The sequence below is a fragment of the Emys orbicularis genome, chromosome 18 (assembly GCF_028017835.1).
Source record: "Emys orbicularis isolate rEmyOrb1 chromosome 18, rEmyOrb1.hap1, whole genome shotgun sequence".
Classification (NCBI taxonomy): Eukaryota; Metazoa; Chordata; order Testudines; family Emydidae; genus Emys; species Emys orbicularis.
This window is the reverse complement of record NC_088700.1, coordinates 2,467,802-2,487,198: the sequence shown is the minus strand read 5'-3', so window position 1 is coordinate 2,487,198 and position 19,397 is coordinate 2,467,802. Positions and strand designations below refer to the sequence as shown.

Genomic DNA, 19,397 nt, shown 5'->3' with positions numbered 1-19,397 from the left:
AAGGGTCCTTTGGGCAGGGCTGAGAGGGGCAGCACCTGGCTGGGCCCCAGCCCCTCCTTTCTCCCTGTGCGTGCACCCAGGGCAGTCAGATAGTGAGTGAGAGCGGAGCAGGGCCTGGCCCCTTCTGCAGCCCGGCGAGCTCTGCAGGGTGACTGGCCCAGGGAAGATGGGAGCTACAGCTCCGGCTTGTTCCTAGCACCCAGCCCTGGGATCAGGGCAGGCGTGCCGTGGGGATCAGCGCTGTCCATCATCCCCAGCAGGGCAGCTTCACCACGCCCTGGGGCACGGGCCCCCTGGTGTGCACAGGCCAGGCCAGTTTCTGAGCAAGCTGTGCCCAGGGGTCAGGCGCGGCAGGGCCTGCACTGTACTAGGGCGGGGGGGGGGTGCACATTCCCTGCCCTGCTTCTGGGGGATGGAAAGGAACTGCTGGGCAGCTGCCCTGCCCCCGCCTCCCTCCCAGTCGCTGGGACCCCAGGCCCGAGCTGGCCATTAGTCCTGCAAACAGAACCGGCGTGTTCTGCTGTCTGCACCTACCCTCTCCACGGGCTGTGCGCCAGCAGCAGTGCTAAAGGAACATTCATACCGAACCACTGCCGCTAGGGTGACCAGACAGCAAATGTGAAAGGAGGTGTGTGTGGGGGAGGTAATAGGAGCCTATATAAGAAAAAGACCCAAAAATCTTGCTCATTCCAAAGCAGCATGGAAACCAGTTCTCTCCCCCCTGGGCTCCCAGATGCTGCTCTCTCCCAGCAGTGGTGGGAGTTGCTATCAGACAGCCGAGGAAACATGGTGCTAGCCGTGCTGCCGTCCATTACCTAGCATTGGCCAAACTGGGTCCCAACGCCTCTGGGGCCTTTGCAATGCAGCCTCCATGACAGGCTCACGCGAGCTCCTCCAGCATAGCCAGTAACGGCTCACCAAAGTGACAATGGCAGCTAGGGTAGGAATGCAAGTGCTGTTCATCAGCTCCTCAGGGAAATTCATCAGGCAGCAGCCGCCAGGGATTCAGCGGCACCTTTTTGCTACTCGCGGCTGGGAAATGACCACTTGCGACATTTTATTCTGAATAGCCTGTTTCAGAATCCATTACCTTCCTGCAGCATGCCACAGTCTGAGTGTATGGGAACCCCTTCGCTTCCACACCTAGGGGAGGTCACTCATTTGTAGTTAAAAATCTATTGTGACTTGTCAGAAAAATGAATAAATGAGCACATTATTTTTTCATTTTGGAGCTCAGCATCTGTTTGTGTAATCAGGAGATAGCTGGGAAAGTCAGCCAGGGCTGGCGAGCGTATTTTATTTAACTTTTCCTCTGTCAAAGGAGTTTAAACGTGTAATGAACAGGCCATGGTGATTTGAAATATAATCCCATTACTCTGATGAGATTACCAAGGCTGGGAGAGTTCACAAATCATGCTTAGGGTTTTTATAGCGAACACCCTAGTGAGATTTCGCATTTAAACAGAGGTGTGTGGCAAGAATGAAACGTGACAGAGCTTAACCCTTCGCTTGGTCTGCAGCCTTAACTGTCCCCTTTTGTTTCCAAGAGATGCTGGTTGGTAAGGGGGGGGGGGGGGGCGGAGCAGGCTTGAGGTCACCGAGCTGCATTTCCAGGCCCAGGGGATGGGGGAGAGGCCCTTCGGCCAGGCTGCACTGCAGCAGAGCAGGAGTTATTCCCACTGGAATTCGTGGCTGGAAGCAGCCTGACAGCCGGACTCTCCCAGTGGAATCCTGAAGCACCAGCAACATGCAAAGACACTGAAGTAACCAATTTGTATGCCTCTAGGTCATTAAACAACAGTATAAATTAATCTCGGCTCGAATGCAAATGTCAAGGCAATCCAGCACCCACATTCTAACGTGGCTGGCGAGGGCAGTAGAGAAAAGGGCAAACGAAGGGTACTTGTACCCAGAGTCCTTTGAGATGGCTCTGCATATTCACACTTTTGGGTACTGTGCTGCCTTGCAGTAGAAATCTCTAGCAGTCAGCTAGCGTCCCCCCCGCCGCCTTGCATCTCCGCCAGGGGGGAGAGCCCCAGAGCCCAGGCTCCAGCCTGAGCATCACACCTACACTGCAATGTTAGAGCTCCACAGCCCAGGCCCTGCGTGCCCACGTCGCTGACACGGGCCAGCTGCGGGTGTTTTATTGCAATGTAGACGCACCCTTAGACTGATCTGAATGTGCAACTGCAGATGCTTTAATTTCCATCTTATCTGAAAGTAAGCGCAAAGTGTATCCATCCGATTTGAAGCAGAGGGCTCATTAGCGATTGTGTTACGTGAAGAATCCTTTGGCACGATAGCCGTACAGATCAGATTTCGCACACGTATTAGTCACTGCCACTGTTCAGCCTATGGGACACTGCTGTCACCAGAGCCCAGATGTTGCTCTGCTACGAACAGGAATACACCATGGATCACGTATTCATTAGTTTTTTTATTCTTTTGCAAATCTCTTAGATAAATACTTTAGCCATCTTAAGGGCGCAGCGCAAACATTTTCAGGTATTTTATCAGACACACACTCAGTCATAAAACAATTAGCTAAGAAAATTCACTAAGAAAAAGCAAGTCATTTAGCAATTGCATTGAGTTCCTCTTGCTAACTATTAAAGGTCTTAAGAACATGACCTATGAAGGAAGGTTGAAAGAATTGGGTTTGTTTAGTTTGGAAAAGAGAAGACTGAAAGGGGACATGATAGCAGTTTTCAGGTATCTAAAAGGGTGTCATAAGGAGGAGGGAGAAAACTTGTTCACCTTAGCCTCTAAGGATAGAACAAGAAGCAGTGGGCTTAAACTGCAGCAAGGGAGGTCTAGGTTGGACATTAGGAAAAAGTTCCTGTCAGGGTGGTTAAACACTGGAATAACCACCCTGTTATTGGTTATTATAATAATAATAATTAATGGAGATATCCCATCTCCTAGAACTGGAAGGGACCTTGAAAGGTCATCAAGTCCAGCCCCCTGCCTTCACTAGCAGGACCAAGTACTGATTTTGCCCCAGATCCCCAAGTGGCCCCCTCAAGGATTGAACTCACAACCCTGGGTTTAGCAGGCCAATGCTCAAACCACTGAGCTATCCCTCCCCCCAAATTGCCTAGGGAGGTTGTGGAATCTCCATCTCTGGAGATATTTAAGAGTAGGTTAGATAGATGTCTATCCGGGATGGTCTAGACAGTATTTGGTCCTGCCATGAGGGCAGGGGACTGGACTCGATGACCTCTCGAGGTCCCTTCCAGTCCTAGAATCTACGAGTCTATGAAATCTAACCAGCTCTTCAATCCCAGAATGCCCTGGGATGCCTCCCCCGATTTTAGAAGCAGGATATTTGGACAAAAAGTTTTCAGTTGTAGTGGATCGGATCCCTGGTGCCTTGACACACAAATGAAGAAAGCTCTCCTGCCGCAGGACTGGACATCCAGAACTCAGGGATGGATACCAGAGCTGTCCCCAGGTAAGTACAGGCCACATGCTGATTAACAGCTTTGGGTGAGCAAAAATTCCGCTAGTCCCTAAAGCCAGTATTTAGTCCAAAGAAGGTCAGCAGCAAGCACTATCTGGTGGGAGAGCTCGGGATACTACCAGGGCTACAGGGTGAAATCCAGCCCTGGTCAGACGGCCACCACAGTCCCATTTGAGTTCCTCAGGCTTTAAGCAGCACATAGGGCTTGTGCTGGCTTTTTACCCAGGGCTGGGGATTTCACCCCTAATGAATTCTGAACAACACTGATCACAGGCCAGCTCGAGGTATCCATTTGTCTAATGCTGCTGCTGCTTGCTTGATAAGCTGTGCCCAGCAGATGAAAGTGGTATATACGAAGGCTTAACTTTCAATGTGATGTCTCTGCACCGGCCGCAACCTTCCTTCAAGGATGATGTGGCAGGAATGTCAACTGTGTCACACGCCTGCCCATGCTCATCTTCAGGTGACTCATCCAGTTTCTGCTCATCTACATTTCCCCTGCCCCTTTGTCAGCTGATGAAGCTGAGAGCACTTTTATGCTCATGATCATTTTTGCATAGGGTGAGCAGACAGCAAGTGTGAAAAATTGGGACGGGGGTGGGGGGTAATAGGAGCCTATATAAGAAAAAGTCCCAAAATCGGGACTGTCCCTATAAAATCGGGACGTCTGGTCACCTTATTTTTGCAAGATGCTGTGGGTATTTCAAGCCATTTGCATCTGGAACCACCTATCTATCACCCTAGCATGGCAGCACTGCATGTGAGAACACAGGGAGGGCAGATACAGCACAAAGCCCAAAGTTCAATGCTGGGAAGAAGAATCTTTCATCACTGGGAAAACAAGAAGTTGGTTGCACGTCACTTGAGAAGCTGGCACGCCAGTGAGGGGACAGAACCATTTGAAAGATCGTTATGAAGTAAAACAGTTTACACAATTCCACCGAGGAACAGAATCTGCAAGCTGCTACCCCAAGGCTTTTCTTTTGATGATAAACAATATAATTGATGCCAAAACGCCATCTGAAAATACACCCAAATGACCACGTCAAATGCATGGACAAACGTGCAAGCCAACCCAGCTACACCTTCCCAAAGCATAATCAGGAAAATGGGTTCCCTGCTGGCTGAAACCAGTTGGATAACGCAGCCTTGGGGCTACAGGTTGGGCCAGTCGGGTGAAGCTGTCTTGCATTCTGGGACATTGCAATTCATGCAATTGTAAAAAGTCACGTATTGCCAGGTGGGCAACCAGACATTCCTCCAAGGCAGACCGATAACCGTAAAGCAGCAAAGGCAGGATTACTGAGATGGGAACAGGACTCTGGCATCTACAAACATCTACTGGCTTTTCTGTCCTCTTTCCCCTAGAACAAGCAGGGCAGACCCTTCCTCATCACTAAGAATCAATGTTTCCTTCGACAAGAATTAGGTATTTGTGTTGCCCACACAGGCAAAAGGAAAAGGACTTAAAAAAGCTACATATGAACTGTCTTGGACATGACTAAACTCCACTGCTGGCATGCTTCATCAGCATGGCTGTAGTGATCTGGTGAGCCCTATTCACCTGGACAAATCTTTTGTTTCATTGTCAGTTGCAGGTACTGCTTACAGATAGTGATGCAACAAACGGTTACCTTGTAAGGGTCTTACTCAAAAGGGGCAATTTCAATATGACATCCTTCTACTTGTGAACATGCAACTTTATACGTGCAGTTGCAGCTTGAGCACTGTCACGTGTGCGTGCAAGTGATTTTTTGGAAGGGGTAAATGTTACCTCCTGGGTGTGCAAGCTTAGCACACACAAGTAGGTTGAGCACTTTTGAGAACAGACTAATAAAAAATAATAATCATGTTGCACCCAATAAATACCAACGTACTTAAGCGAGAAGTCATCCTTGTCACAAGTCAGCAGCTACAATATTCTGCCTAAACCTAGTAACAAGGCATAGAATGAACAGCTTGCTTTTCTGACCCAGTTGAATGCCCATCTGAATCAATTAAATCTGCAACGACCAGGGAAAGACCAGTCTGTGATGGATGTGTGTTCAGCTGTGCGCACATTGCAATCACGAGTCCTGATTTAACTCTTTCCGAAGCTGTAAAAGCAGAAATGCTTGCTCGGCGGGAGGGTGAGGTCTCCTGCAGCTAGGGAGGGCGTACAGCTTACAGCTCCAGGTCCTGAGTTACATTGGCTCTGATGTTTCTAAAGTGAATTTATAACTGGGAGCAAGTCAGTTTGGAATCAAGACACATGCTCCCTGCTCAATCCCCATTCCCATCCCATTGGAGTAGCTACCATGCACTTAAAACCAGAAGTAACTGGCATTCTCTGCCTCACTTCATTCCCAGCTTGTAGGAAAGAGTTCAGGAGTTTTTGAGTGCATGTGTAAGCGGACTGGGTGTGGTGTCTCTGTGCAGTGGGTGGGGGTGTGTATGTGAAGTATTCATTAAGGGTGAGTTAAGTGGAAGAAGTAAGTGGTACAGTTAGCTCTGAAAATGTGACGTCCAGCGTCATTCTTCTCTTCTAGTTCCATAGTCTAGGTCCAGCTCCTGTGCAAGGTCTGTCTCCTTCAAGTCTCCCCCTGGCCAAGTCTCGTTGTAGAGGAACGCAGCTGTCTTGGGCGGTCACGACTGCACAGGGACACGGATTTCTCAGGTAGCTAGGGCAGAATGTCAGTGCCTCTCACAACGAAGGCCCTCCCCACTCAATCCAGCACCTTAGAAAAAGCCTTTGTCAGGATGTCTCTCGGCTGTGGTGGCAGAAAGGAAGCTGGGATGGTCATGCTGCTTAGAGCTGTGATTTCACACCCCTGCCCACACACCTTCTGCAAAGTTTCTCTCCAAGAACTACGCAATTACCTTACTAAACAGAATATTACGCAGAGCCCTGACAGGCAGCTGCTAGGCCCATCTACTTGGCATTATCCGCCTGAGCTACACGCTGGCATTCATTTCTCTGCTTTGGCATGGCTAAGGACTATGGCTTAATCCTGCTGGGATTTGATCCTATGGTTTCAGGGAGTCTGAGAATTCCAATCCTGAGGCTTAAACCACCAAGCCGCCCCCTCTGCTTGTCTGGGCCTGACGCTAGCTGGAGGTTAAGCAACGTTCAGACTGGACTTTAGGATACAAAAACATTTGCTAACTGCTTCCCATGTTCACTGGCTGTACTAGAGAATGCTGTTTCCCAGCTTGTCCCAATTCAGATGCACAAGCATGGTACAAACCCGATTTCTGAGCCACGGCTCTATGGTGTTACGGGTACAGCTGGTGCAGGGTCTCCACTAAAAATAAACCCACAGACAATACTGCCATGATCGCTGTGGACCAATGTGGCCACTCTGGGGAAGTTCTGTGGCCTAGGTTACACAGGTCAGACGGGATGATCCCTTTTGGGCTTGGCATCCAGGAACTTAATTTTAGGGCCATGTTTTCTGAGGGACCTCAGCCTGTTTGTGCAAGTAACTTCCAAGAACAACCTTTTCACTCTAGCGTGTTTACAGGGAAGTTACACCCACGCAAACCCCACTGTAACACACAAGTGGGGCACAAATGGAGTTTGCCTGTGTAGATTGTCACGTTGTGCACACAAGTGCTTGTATACCCACACAGGGGGTTGAAAATTTGGACATTTTAAACATTTTTAATGAATTCAGCATCTTGAGGTATTAATAAAAGCAAATGGCTGCCCATACCAAATGCTTATTTCTAGTAATTGTATCTAGGCAGACAACAGATTTTGATTCACTGGCCCTTGCACAACAGTGTTACAAAAACAATGTGCCATGGGCGAGTGATACGATTTCTCTTACTATAGCATGCCACTTTACAGCTCAGTTCTAAGAATTAAAACTGGCTGACAAAGAGCATGTTCACTTCACTTTGTGAACTAGTTAATGTTAAAATTAATTGAATTAGACATTTCCATTGCATGATTTGCAATTTCTTTCTCCACTGCCTCTTGCTGCATTTGTGCATCTAAATAGTTAAAAACGTAAGTACCAGACTATAAAAGATGTGTGTCCCTTACATTCGTCTTCCATTATTACTACTCCACAAAGTCAAAGTAACATGGTCAGGAAAGGCCTTTTCTGCCAACTATCGTGGAGGATCAGAATGCTTCTTGCAGGAGAAACACACTTCTACAGTTCTTCCAAGAGGGGTTTCATTCACAGTTCTTCTGATGGAACAAGCTATAAGTTTAGAAAGTTGAGACCTTTAATGCAACATATGAATGACAAAATATAGAATTATCTGCCTTAGTGTTTATTCCTAAACTATACATTAAGGCTCAGAGAGAGAAAAAATTTTAATACAAAAACAAAGAAAGGAGTTCTAACAAGTTAAATTGGCTGTAGGTCAATCTCACTGCAAGGCAATAGAACATAGAGAAAATATTTGGTCTAACCACCAGAAATCAGTGTGTGTTGCAGATTTCTGGAGGAGGTTTTTCTTCATTCTTACGTGCAGAATCCTGCCAAGTGTTCTAAGCACAGCCATATGCATCCACTTGATACAAAATTGAGAGTAACAGGTTCACAGAGCTCTTATCTTTAACAACATACAGAAATTCATAAAAGACATTTCTGGCGAACCAAAATGAAAACAAAAGGGCAGCTACAATTCCCACTACCCTCAGAAATATGGCATCCAACTCTTTAGAGATGGGCAAGGCTGGAACAGTTACAAATCCCAGTACAAACTAAGTCTTCATTTCTATTTATAAAACGTTTACTAATGTTAATACAAAAGAAAAAGTAAAGTTATTTCTCAATCCTCAGGTGAAAACTCTCTGACAGATCAGAAACTCAGCCCAATAAGCAGGAATTTCTCTGCTGATTCAGCCACTCATAATTACTGGAGACCCCATCTCCAAGAAGGAAGATTCCTGGCATTCCATTCCAGAAAAGCTGCCATGGTTTTCAAAATACAAAGTTTACTGGAGGTAAATAACTGCCAACAAGACGTCTTCAAAGTAGAAAAATGCAGCTGCTAAACGTGCTTGAAAAAACCCAGACTTGGCTGTATAAACATTTCTTCAAGAATCCATTGTGTGCAGTGACTGTGCCACTGTCCCTGGACGCAAACAAGAGACACAATAGTCTGTAGCTTAACGCTACCCCTCCAAAGAACTGTGCATGAGATAACCCTGGAGAAAGATTACACCTTTATTAATAGTAAAAACGGATACATTTCATTTTTAGAAATTTGATCATGTCACAAGCAGTACCTGTGTGTGTGTGTGTGTGTGTGTGTGTGTGTGTGTGTGTGTGTGTGTGTATATATATATATATAACAGATGTATAGAATTTATCTTTATCAGGCTGTGAAATAATTTGTAACCACATCTTTCCTTGTGATTGTACATAATATAGTTCTTAAACGATGCCAGCCTACATCCTCCTCATTTCTAATCAAAAGAATTGTAAGTGTCACAGTCCTCCTTCTGGCTGATATGGCTCTTTGTTTTTGTCATAAGGGAGACTTCCCATAACCAACGTGGGGTCATCTGTTCATCATGGGAAACTGTGTATTACTGATTCTCTTCCTTGGCTGCTCCTGGCTGTTGGCAGCAAGAACTCTGCAGTTCTGGCTCCCACCTGTCTCAGGCTGTTGGGAACTTCTCCTTCTTCGAATTGTGCGGACAGGTTTTTGCTCCAGGCTGGACATTACTGCTGTCCTGATTTCTTCTCCTTCTGGAAGCTAAAGCTTGTTCTCCGGCTCAGTTTTCTTTGTTTCTGAGCAAAATAATCTGCTCTGGCTGTACTTGCTCGGGATTCTAGAATATAGTTAACCTGGAAAACACATCACAAAATTTCATTTCATTCTGGTGGAATGGCCTGAGAACACACAACTCTTCACATCACTGAACAATGATTCACTTAAACCCATCCCCAGAGTGATGCCAATGAAAAGAACAAGGTAGGAACAGCACAGAACATTCAAACCCCATAGTCAAGAAAGTACTCTTCTAATTTCGGGCTTGCTGACCCTCCGGTCTTGTCACCTTACAGGAATGGCTGTGCAATGTTACTGCTTGTAGCCTTCCACCATCCCTGGATGGGAAGACTGCATGAGATACAATAAAAGCGCACAGGCTCACAGCACTTGATCCCTGTTGTTCTGCCACTTGTTAGCCAAATTGCCAGATGAATGCAATAAGTCATGAAGACTCACAGTGCTGGTCTAATACATTAATAGGCTTCAATAAAAGGTTTTATCCGCTTTAATACAAAACATTCTCTCTTTATGATGTTTGCATACTCAGCTAATCTCATACTTTCCATGTATTTTGGCACATATTACTTGATGAAAGCATTTTTAAATGATATTTAACAAGCCTACTATTCACTAAATTTATTATCTCCAGTGCTTTCTGATAATCACATAGATAATTTTAATGGAAGGTTAATGCAAGAATCAAAAGATAAAAATGCCCTTTGGTCTGCCATTAGCTGGTTAATACGCTGTGGCTTAAAACTTGCACAATTTTATGCACTGTAGAGTGTTTCACTTTCATTGCATATTACAGCTTAAGGCATAAAAATATAGCGAGTTTTCATGGTCAATAAAGCCTCAGTCTTTGTCACTTGATCATGTAAAGAACCTAATTTGAAAAGTCAGATTTCTCGGCATCTGTTAACACTTGCAGAATGAGAAAGAAATAAAGGCTTAACTCGAAAACTTATTTCTGAAACAGAAAAATGCTCTGTATAAACAAGTTACAGCACAGGTACAGCAAGGTAATATATTCTTGTGTTCAGTAAGATCTGTGTCCTGGACATTCATTTTACCCATATCAAGTCTGTCCTTTTGGCCTTCCAAAAATATACTGAACACTCCTGGATATATCAAGGCTTCTGGAGTGGAATCGTTTCATTTAAGACAGGTAGGGATAAAAATTCCAATGTAAAAGTTCACAATTTTAGTGCAAAAAATAGTTAAACCCATATTTTAGGGTATTAACTAAAATGCTTTATCACATGTCAATTATTTAGCACTTCCATAACCTTTACACAGAAAATACTATTAAGCATAGGGAATAGCATATAAAAATTATCACTTAAAATTTTAAATTGCTACAAAAATAATAGACTGCAGAAGATTAAGTTTAATCTTCCAACAGTATTATGATGGTTTGTTTCGGAAAGTAAATCAACCTGCTCATATAACAAGTCATTATAAAAGCAAATGGTTATGATAAAATATACTTAAAACATAAAATATTTGGGGTGGAAAAATTTGTTTTCTTTGTACTGAGACGTGCATTTGGGGAAACATTTGTTAAATGAGCCAAGAGAGAAGTTTGTCCTGCCAGAATTACAATCCTCTGCTTGATCCCGTGTTGAAGTCATAAACTTGGAATCAATCTGTGTCCATGAAAATTATTTTGATATCAAATCCAGGTTTATAATTCCACTAGAGTCCTCATGAAATCTTTGAATAATATTAACACTGGCTATTAAGAAAAGCCTGAAGTGCAGTGGAAGTTTAGTTTAAATATTCCCCATCTCTACTTAGAGGAAGTTCCTTTTCTTAACTCCACTGAGAAACTGCGGGAAGCTATTTGAAAGTAACTATTAAATAACTGCCCTGTTTCCAGTAATGCTAGGGTTCCCCCCTTTCCTCATCTGGTGTGTGTATGCACCAGGCAGTTCAAAGAGCGCTATCATCAAGCACTCCTCCAGCTTTGTATTAAACGAAGCCACTACTGCTGTGAAGTGGATTCCTATTGCTCAGTTATTTAATTGCAGGTATAATTTGAAGTGTTTCTCTGTTATATAAACTGCTCGCTGTGTGGGCTCAGGTACCTCACCTGTAAAATGGAGATAATAAACTATTTAGCAACCTCACCATGGGGCAGGGAAGCTAAACTCCATGTTCATACAGTGCGTGTAGATTCTTGTATCAGAGGGGTAGCCGTGTTAGTCTGTATTCACAAAAACAATGAGGAGTCTGGTGGCACCTTAAAGACTAACAGATTTATTTGGGCATAAGCTTTCGTGGGTAAATAACCCACTTCTTTAGTCCTAAGCAACTCTACTTATGTACTTGAAGGGAGAGCTTACTGACAAATCCTTCCATGCATGGACTAGGCTCCCAGTCACCCATCCACGCGGAGGGCACTTTTCATTGGAACACAAACGGTGGCCCTAACAACAATCATAGGGACCGAGCTGCCGTCCTGCTGTGTCTGGTTTGTGCTGTTCTGGGTGCAGAGCCACCAGAAATCTGGTGCCCTGCGAATTCTCACTGCAAAGGGGGATCCTCCTGTGACCTAAAGCCCTATTCTACCCCCAGCATTCAGAGAAGAAAAGGAGTCTGACCAGGGTATCTCCATGCCCGGGACCCTCAACACCCATAACTGTCTCTTGGCCAGCCAGCCAGGCTTTAAAGCTGGGACAACTTGCCCCCTGACTAGCCCCAGTGTGGGGGAACATAAGGTCACTTAAAACCCCCTTTGGCTCCCCCCCCCAGACTTGCACTGAGCAGACCTTGGCCAGACAGGAATATCTGCCCCAGAAGAAGGGAATAGTGCAAGGGCCTGGTAGTATTGTTTTTTAATTAGTCATTGGGCACAAGGCCACATCCCGCATGGCTTGGATTTAAAACCGGCTCACATGGGAAACGAACTTCTAGGGGGGAATTACTGAAGACTGGTTATACTGCTACCAGCACTAACATATTTTCTAATGATTCTGAGGAGGATATTCGAAGCAAATAGTTAAAGTTTAGCAGTCACACTGTCTGTCCTGGCTAGTAAAATCCATCGATGCCAGAGAAAGTCCAGAAGGATTTAAAACTCAGGGCACATGTATCTGGGAATGGTTGGTTTCTTAAGGGTTAATTTGTATCTTAAATATTTAAATATACACCACCAATCTAAAGGTAAACACCTAACCAAGTAAACATTTGGTCAGTTCCAACTCCACAGAGAATTGACATCTTCCAGACATCAGAGCTTATAGCAAAATATATTGTATACAGACTTAGCCTGCTGTCGGGTTGTCTGAAAAATGGATCCAATATACAAAGTTCAGAAAATTCAGTGGTAACCAAATAAAAGCCTCTCAGCATGGCTTATGCTTTGCATTATTCACATGCATTGAGAACCTTCTGAATATTTTCAGTTTTCATGTCTAATGAACGATAAAACACCTAGAATTCTGGATTATATTAAATTTTAATACCCACCTTCAGGACAATTTCATTGATGGTAGCAGCATCTGATTCAAAGTAGAGGTGTTTGTAGTCATGATTACTTAGATATGTAAGTTTAAATATTGCATGACCTGGAAAGATAAAAAATACAGTGTTCACAATACTTCTCTAAAGTTTTAGCAAAGCTTGTGTGCTCGACAGAAGAAAACCACAGATGGTGATCTGAGCATACCATCCGCACAGCAGAAGGAAGTAATGAAATGCTGACAGGCTTCTCATGTCATTTCAATTTAAGGCAAGTGGTGGCTTACAGGAGCAGCTGAACTCTTTTCAATAAAGTTCATTTCCCCACTGTAGGAAATGCAAAAATCTATCAAATGGCTAGTTAGGTCCCATTCAGCCCTAGACTATATTTCAGTTAAATTACCACATTAGAACTACTTTATGAAACTACCCACTGTATAATCATCACATGTAGAAGATAAGTGTTATATTTAAGATAAAAGGCCAATTAACCCCAGAGTTATCACTGTAAAAATAAAAAACCCAGCTGCTTAAGGCTAAATAAAACAGTACTGTAATTTTAAAGAAAAAAATTCTGTAGCAATGATATTGCAAAACAGATCTTCCCAGTTAGAAACACAGCTCTTTATTCTAGGATAGTTGAAATCAAAATTTAGTCATGCTTATTAATGTACCATCTGACTGACAGGCCTTACCCCTGCTCAGCCAAAGAAAATAGTTTTACTGATTAAATTGGCAACATTTTGGTGGCAGGTAGGCAAATCTCTGGCTGGCCTGGTGGAATGGCATGGAAGCTGGTGATCTTTAAATTAATGTGAACAGGGCAGATGTCCTAATGGCAGAACTCACAGGAGGGCAAAATGTCCTTTACCATACGAACATGAATGGTTTCAAAATTAAAACTCAATGCATTCTGTACGTAAGCTTTTTCATCAGTTTTCATTTAATTTATTCAGTTCAAAGGTCAAAGTTACTAATCCATAAAGTAACAGCCACATTACTGTAAATTCACTTCTTTCCCGGAGGAAGCCTTATTTGCAATCTTATTTACGTTATCTAATTCTTCAGATCTTCAAAAAAATCAACTGATATATGCTAGGAAACCATGGCCAACAAATTTGAGACCTCAGTATTTTATCATGGCATGTTAATTAAGCACCATTATGATGCACTAATCATGAATATAAATTCTCTATTGAAAAATTGGCTAATAATTAAAAAAAACTTTAAATCATTTGACAAATGAAGCTTTGGTGGTATTAAAAATGCTGGAAGTCTCAGCTACAGGCTAATCAGTATGTTAATTAATTCATGGCTGGCTACTGCTAAGGACTGAATTCAGCATCTTTTAACATTCTAAGAGTGCAACTACACACTCACTATTCATGGAGACATGATATAACTTTGTAAATTTTCAATGTTCATGGCGTTTTATGGTATAAGGTGATGTTACACACTGGAATTTTAAAATATGGCAGAAACTACAGGCCAAGAATCCAAAGGGCTCTATTCACTGCTGGTAACGAGCTAGGCTTCTTCGCAGCTCCTGAGAATGCACATATCGAAACTGGTCCTACCTGGAACTGTCAATTCACTAGCCTGCCTGGAACGTCTCATTCTAGGTTTGCTTCTCTCCTGTCCCAATGGTACATTCTCCCAGGTAGTGGGCTGTGACCATGTAGACAGACTATTCTGGGGTGTTCAAAGCACCTTTGAACAAGTCTCAAACACAAAACAGAAATGATTGCTCAACCCCATTTTGTGGTGGGAGAGGAAGCACGGTCAGTGGGTAGGTGATGGACTGGCAATCAGGGGCAGGGCCGGCTCCAGGCACCAGCCTACCAGGCATGTGCTTGGGGCGGCACCTGGAGGGAGGCGGCGCTCAGGCCCAAGAGCGGGGCCGCGACTGGGCTCGCCGCCCTCCCTGCGGCGCTCCGGCCGGCCGGGGACAGCGGGGCCGCCCTCCCCCGGCGCTCCGGCCGGCCCGGGAGAGCGGGCCCGCGGCCGGGCTCTCCGCCCTCCCCCCCGGCGCTCCGGCCAGTCGGGGAGAGCGGGGCCGCGGCCGGGCTCGGCGCCCTCCCCTGCCGCGCTCCCCGCCGGGGGGCGGCGGGAGGCTTTTTTGCCTTGGGCGGCAAAAAAGCCAGAGCCGGCCCTGATCAGGGGACATGGGCTCTGTTGCCAGATGTGCCACTGACCTGCTGCGTGACCAGGGGCTTTTCAGGGCAGGGACCGTCTTGTACTCTAGCAGGGCTTGGTTGGGACCTCCAGGCACCAAATATTACTAACAACAATAAGTAGTTGCAATGTATCAAAACCTGTATTAATTCTTCCCCTGCTCACTTGGCCCGTCACACAGTCCGAGGGCACAGACTGCTTAGAAGCTAAATCCTCCACAGTCCCATGGTTCCGGACGGGTCTGAACACAGGGCAAGTGGGGCGTTCTGCTGTGCAGAGAGCAGGGGACTGCCGCAGGAGGCCCTCCTGGGGGAAATTCAGGAGGTTGAGGATGGAGCAATGGTGTCGCCAGTGGATCGAGTGTATGGAACTCCCTGCAGAGCAGCTTGCATAGGGAACGACGGGATGGGAGTGGGGGTGAGCTTTACCCTGTCTCCAGCTCAAATTACCTAAACTCCTTCCACCCATTTAAGGGCTTTTCCTCCTGTTTTCCTCTCAAAACACATGTGAATATGCACAAAGGGCCCAGATGCAAGCTGCAAATACAACATCTCTTCTCTCTCTCTCTCTCGCACACGCACCCATCTCTTCAGTGAGAAAGAACAGCATTAAATTGCTACTTCAACTCTCTATTGCAGAGGCGCAAACTACATATTATATAAAGAATTAAAAGAATCACTAGCAACGTGCTTTTCTCAATCCCTGCTGTCCTACAGTATATTAACAAGAGTAGATGATAAGCCATAATACTATACGGCAGAATATTAATAAAAAAGAATAAGTGAGACAATAGGCTTGCTTGAAATATGGAAAACAGGCCAGCGTCACAGGGAAACGTTCCCTAGCCCCCTCACCTCTTGTTTAAACACGTGATGTATTCCTTTTTTTTTAGCTGCAGTATTTATACAGCTGACAGAAGCAGAACATAGAACTTTATTTCAAGCACTTACTTTTGGATTTTAAAGAGTCATCCTTTTCAATGACAATCACAGAGCAATACATGTCAATAACACTTTTATTGTGCTGCGTAACAGGAGGCAGAGTTCAATCCATCCCACAGAGATGTCTGGCTGCCCCCAAGTCCTCCTGGAGGAGCACAAGGAGGAGAGATCTAGCTTTTATGCCCAACATCACCTTGTTTCTACACTAGCAGCACTCAGTAATATTTTAAAAAGAGGCATGTTAGCGAAGATGGAAACAAGTAATTGGTTACCCTGAGAACAAAGAGTTTATGTTGTGGTGTGAAGGTCTCTTGAAAACACCATAAAAAGAACTGAGCTTCTCCATGAAATAGAGAAAATTAATAAGAAAGCCCAGCACAAAATGTGATGGGCTGCACAGAACACAAACCAGAACTATATGGTGGAGCTAGCAACCTAACCACACGACAGCTTGTTCCACGAGGCCTGCTCCACTAGAGCAGCCGGCTGGAGCATTTGCAGGTGCAGCACATTGTGTTCATGCTCCATCAGTTAGGGCTGCAGCCCGATTTCCTGCTTCAGAAAGCAAGCGCCAATTGAGACATCGCTGATTTCAGAAAGACTGAAACAAAATGGTCTCATGCCCCTAAAAGGAACCCCAGCAATTTGGTTAATAAAATGGCAAGTCTAGTTACCTCCAAAGTTTAGTATAAACACCTAATGGCTAGTTTGTGGAAAGTATTTGTATAATCAGCAATATAGTGATGCCATGGGTTTATATACTCTGACAGGTGATTTACAAAACATTCCTTTAGAAGGTTGCATTACAGTATTATGCTTATGTGCTTCCACATCCACATTATACTGTTCACTATATGAAATATTAGTTCATTGAAACAATCAACTGGCACTTTGTTTTGTTACTATTCTGGCCAGATGGAATTTATGAATTGTGAGGGATGGATTGATTTCCATTTCCAAGAGTACTTAAATATGTGATATACAGTTCTAAACCCTCTTAATGTCACCCTTGGTAATTCAGAGATCAATACAAATTTCAATATTTTTAAATTTCTATATAAAGAACATCTGAAGACAAATGAGCTCTACTGTACCTTGTAGAATTCAGATAGCACGGCCTCCTATGAACAGCTTGGTTATAGTCAATTCTTTTAAATAAGCCTTGCCTGCCCTTTAATGTATATGGTTGAAATGAATATGTTCTGCTCCAGCCCAACATCTCTGGCATTTGCCTTCCCTTCCCTTCCTCTGAGATCCCAGAGAAATGAATGAAACGTTAAACACTAAAGAGCCATAGCATTCATGTCTGGACATCCAATCCCTCAAAACTGGGAGATGTTCAGAGCTTGTTTGACCCAACAGAAGTCAGCTCTATTACCACCACATTTTCATTGTATCCCCTCATGTTTGATGAGGAAAATATACTAGACTCATACAAATGGCTATTTACATATGTTCTCTTTAAAGAACATTCTATTATTATCCTGTTCACATTCTAGAGCTGAGACATGCTGTCAAATTTCACTTTAAGGAATGACTGTGCAGTGCCATGAAATTTTGAAGAATTTCAGTTTTTACAGTAGTTGGGAAATTTTCCCTAGAATTTCTGGAAAATACAAGTTGTGCTTGTAAAAATGTATAAAAGCTTTGTAAAATACATCTTGCTTCCATTCACATAAGAGAAAGAAGCTTTTCACTTTGACAGAAAAAGACATTAAGCCCTTTTATGAGGAACAATTTTTCACCAGTTTTACTCTGAGTGGAAATGTTTTTTCCCCAGAGCTCAGATGTTACCAACAACTGCCAATTTTATTCTTTTTAAAATTATGCACTATCTGAGCCTAGCACAATGGTGCCTTCATCCCTGACAGGGCCTTTAGGAGCTACTACAAGCTAATACTGTAGTATAATAATAATAATAATCTGGGCAGCTCTTCAGTTTATTTAACTGGATGTAGTCACCCATCCTGGAAAGGTGCATCTGTTAGAAGGAGGGTCATATTTCAGAAGCAATGACTACAACAGAAATTATGGGTGAAATCTTGGCCCCACTGGAGTCAATGGCAAAACTTCCACTGTTCACTGCAGTGGGCCAGTAGGTCACCCGACATAGCTGCTGTAAAGTACACCCCACGACAAGGAGTTACGTAAGTGAGAACAACGGAGTATAATATGATGCCCACTAATACAAAATTTAAACAGGCAGCTGTACTTTTTCTGGTTTATTCATTTCTTTTGGGGACTTGTGTATTCTGAGAACACTTTCTCCATAACTCAGGCCCTTTACATTCCATTACCGTCTGTTTAAGGAAACATTATGACAGCGGGAGCCTCCTTCCCAGGATCCGTGAAAGCAGAGCTGCAATTAAGCATGTGCTGCATGTGACCATTTTAAAGTCACATTGTGTTAGCTATTTACACATGGGGAATTTTTTCAGTTTTTATCCTTTCAGAAATGATATCAAAGGCAGAAATCTAATAAAGGTTTTTGCATGAACTATGAAAACTGAGGTGAAACCCAGGATTGCCCAAAACCTCTTCACCAGCAACCTTGTTTTGGAAAGAGATGATAAATAAATCAAAATGCACTAAGCAGTGCTTCCACATGGCAATCGCCTCCTTCATTGCGTCTGCACCTCATCAATCACGCTATTGTCTGCTTGAAAGGCGAGCCTTGTAAATGTCATATCCACTCAAGCCCAAGGAGAAGCGAATCAAAATGCAGCAAGGAGTTTTAATTGGATAGTGTAATTAAACTAAAAAACCCCAGCAGACTAGCTTTGACAGGATAGATGAAGACCCCTTTTAATAGGGCTACGAAACATATTTGTTAAAAGGATGAGGCAATGCACGTCCTGATTGGGCTCCAGAGTACTTTTATGAGAAGACTATTCAATAACGGATGTATTTAATGAGTTAAAGCTAAGCTCTATTTTGTACTCAGGCAGGACTTTATCTTACTGTATGCTAATACATCACAGGGTTGAATTTATTAATAAAGAGTTACCCTTAAATTAACAATCCACAGCTACAATATTATAACTACATAACTATAACCTGATATATATCACACATCACGAACTGCTCACCGCAAACGGAGTCTCCATTATTTACTATAGTAAATAGTTGTCCATGCCAGTCAATTCGTAGGCATGGACAAAATCCTATAATTTGCCTTGCAACCAACCACTTTCTCTGGTGGATCAAGCTTTACACAGTTAATGCCAACCCTACATGGGGTGACCTTCTGGCATTGCCAGTGGTACAATAAAAGCAGCATCAACCTCTGACCTACAGTATGCTGCATATGGAGCACAGCTGGTCAGTATGTTAGGATAGCTCTGATTTTTAGCCATGTCCCCATCTAGCCTCCAATGATTTGAGCCCACAGTGTCCTGCAGACACAATTACAACTACAAAATCACGTGTACTTATTCACACCTGCACTTGCATCCATTTAGATCTCTACCTAGCTATTTTATGGGTGCAAACAATTGTGTCCATGTTGAATTACAATTGCTGTTATTGTGGGTGCCATGTTATCCCTGGAAAGGACCATAACTCTGCTAACCGGCAAATAAGCAATATTGTATTCACAGCAACGTCATTCACAAAACAGCTCCAGTCATTAC

At 43.9% G+C, this 19,397-nt stretch overlaps 1 protein-coding gene across 1 annotated transcript in view; it reads right to left on the bottom strand.

Moving 5' to 3' along the window:
* Positions 1-9,050: 9,050 nt before the first annotated feature.
* MAPKAP1 (MAPK associated protein 1) overlaps positions 9,051-19,397 on the bottom strand; it is a 161,329-nt gene continuing 150,982 nt past the window's right edge. Inside the window, exons 11-12 of the mRNA XM_065418804.1 lie at positions 12,659-12,756; positions 9,051-9,258 (exon numbers count right to left, since the gene is read on the bottom strand). Coding sequence (XP_065274876.1) covers positions 9,133-9,258; positions 12,659-12,756 — 224 coding nt within the window. The 3' untranslated portion in view covers positions 9,051-9,132. The remainder of the gene's footprint in view (positions 9,259-12,658; positions 12,757-19,397) is intronic.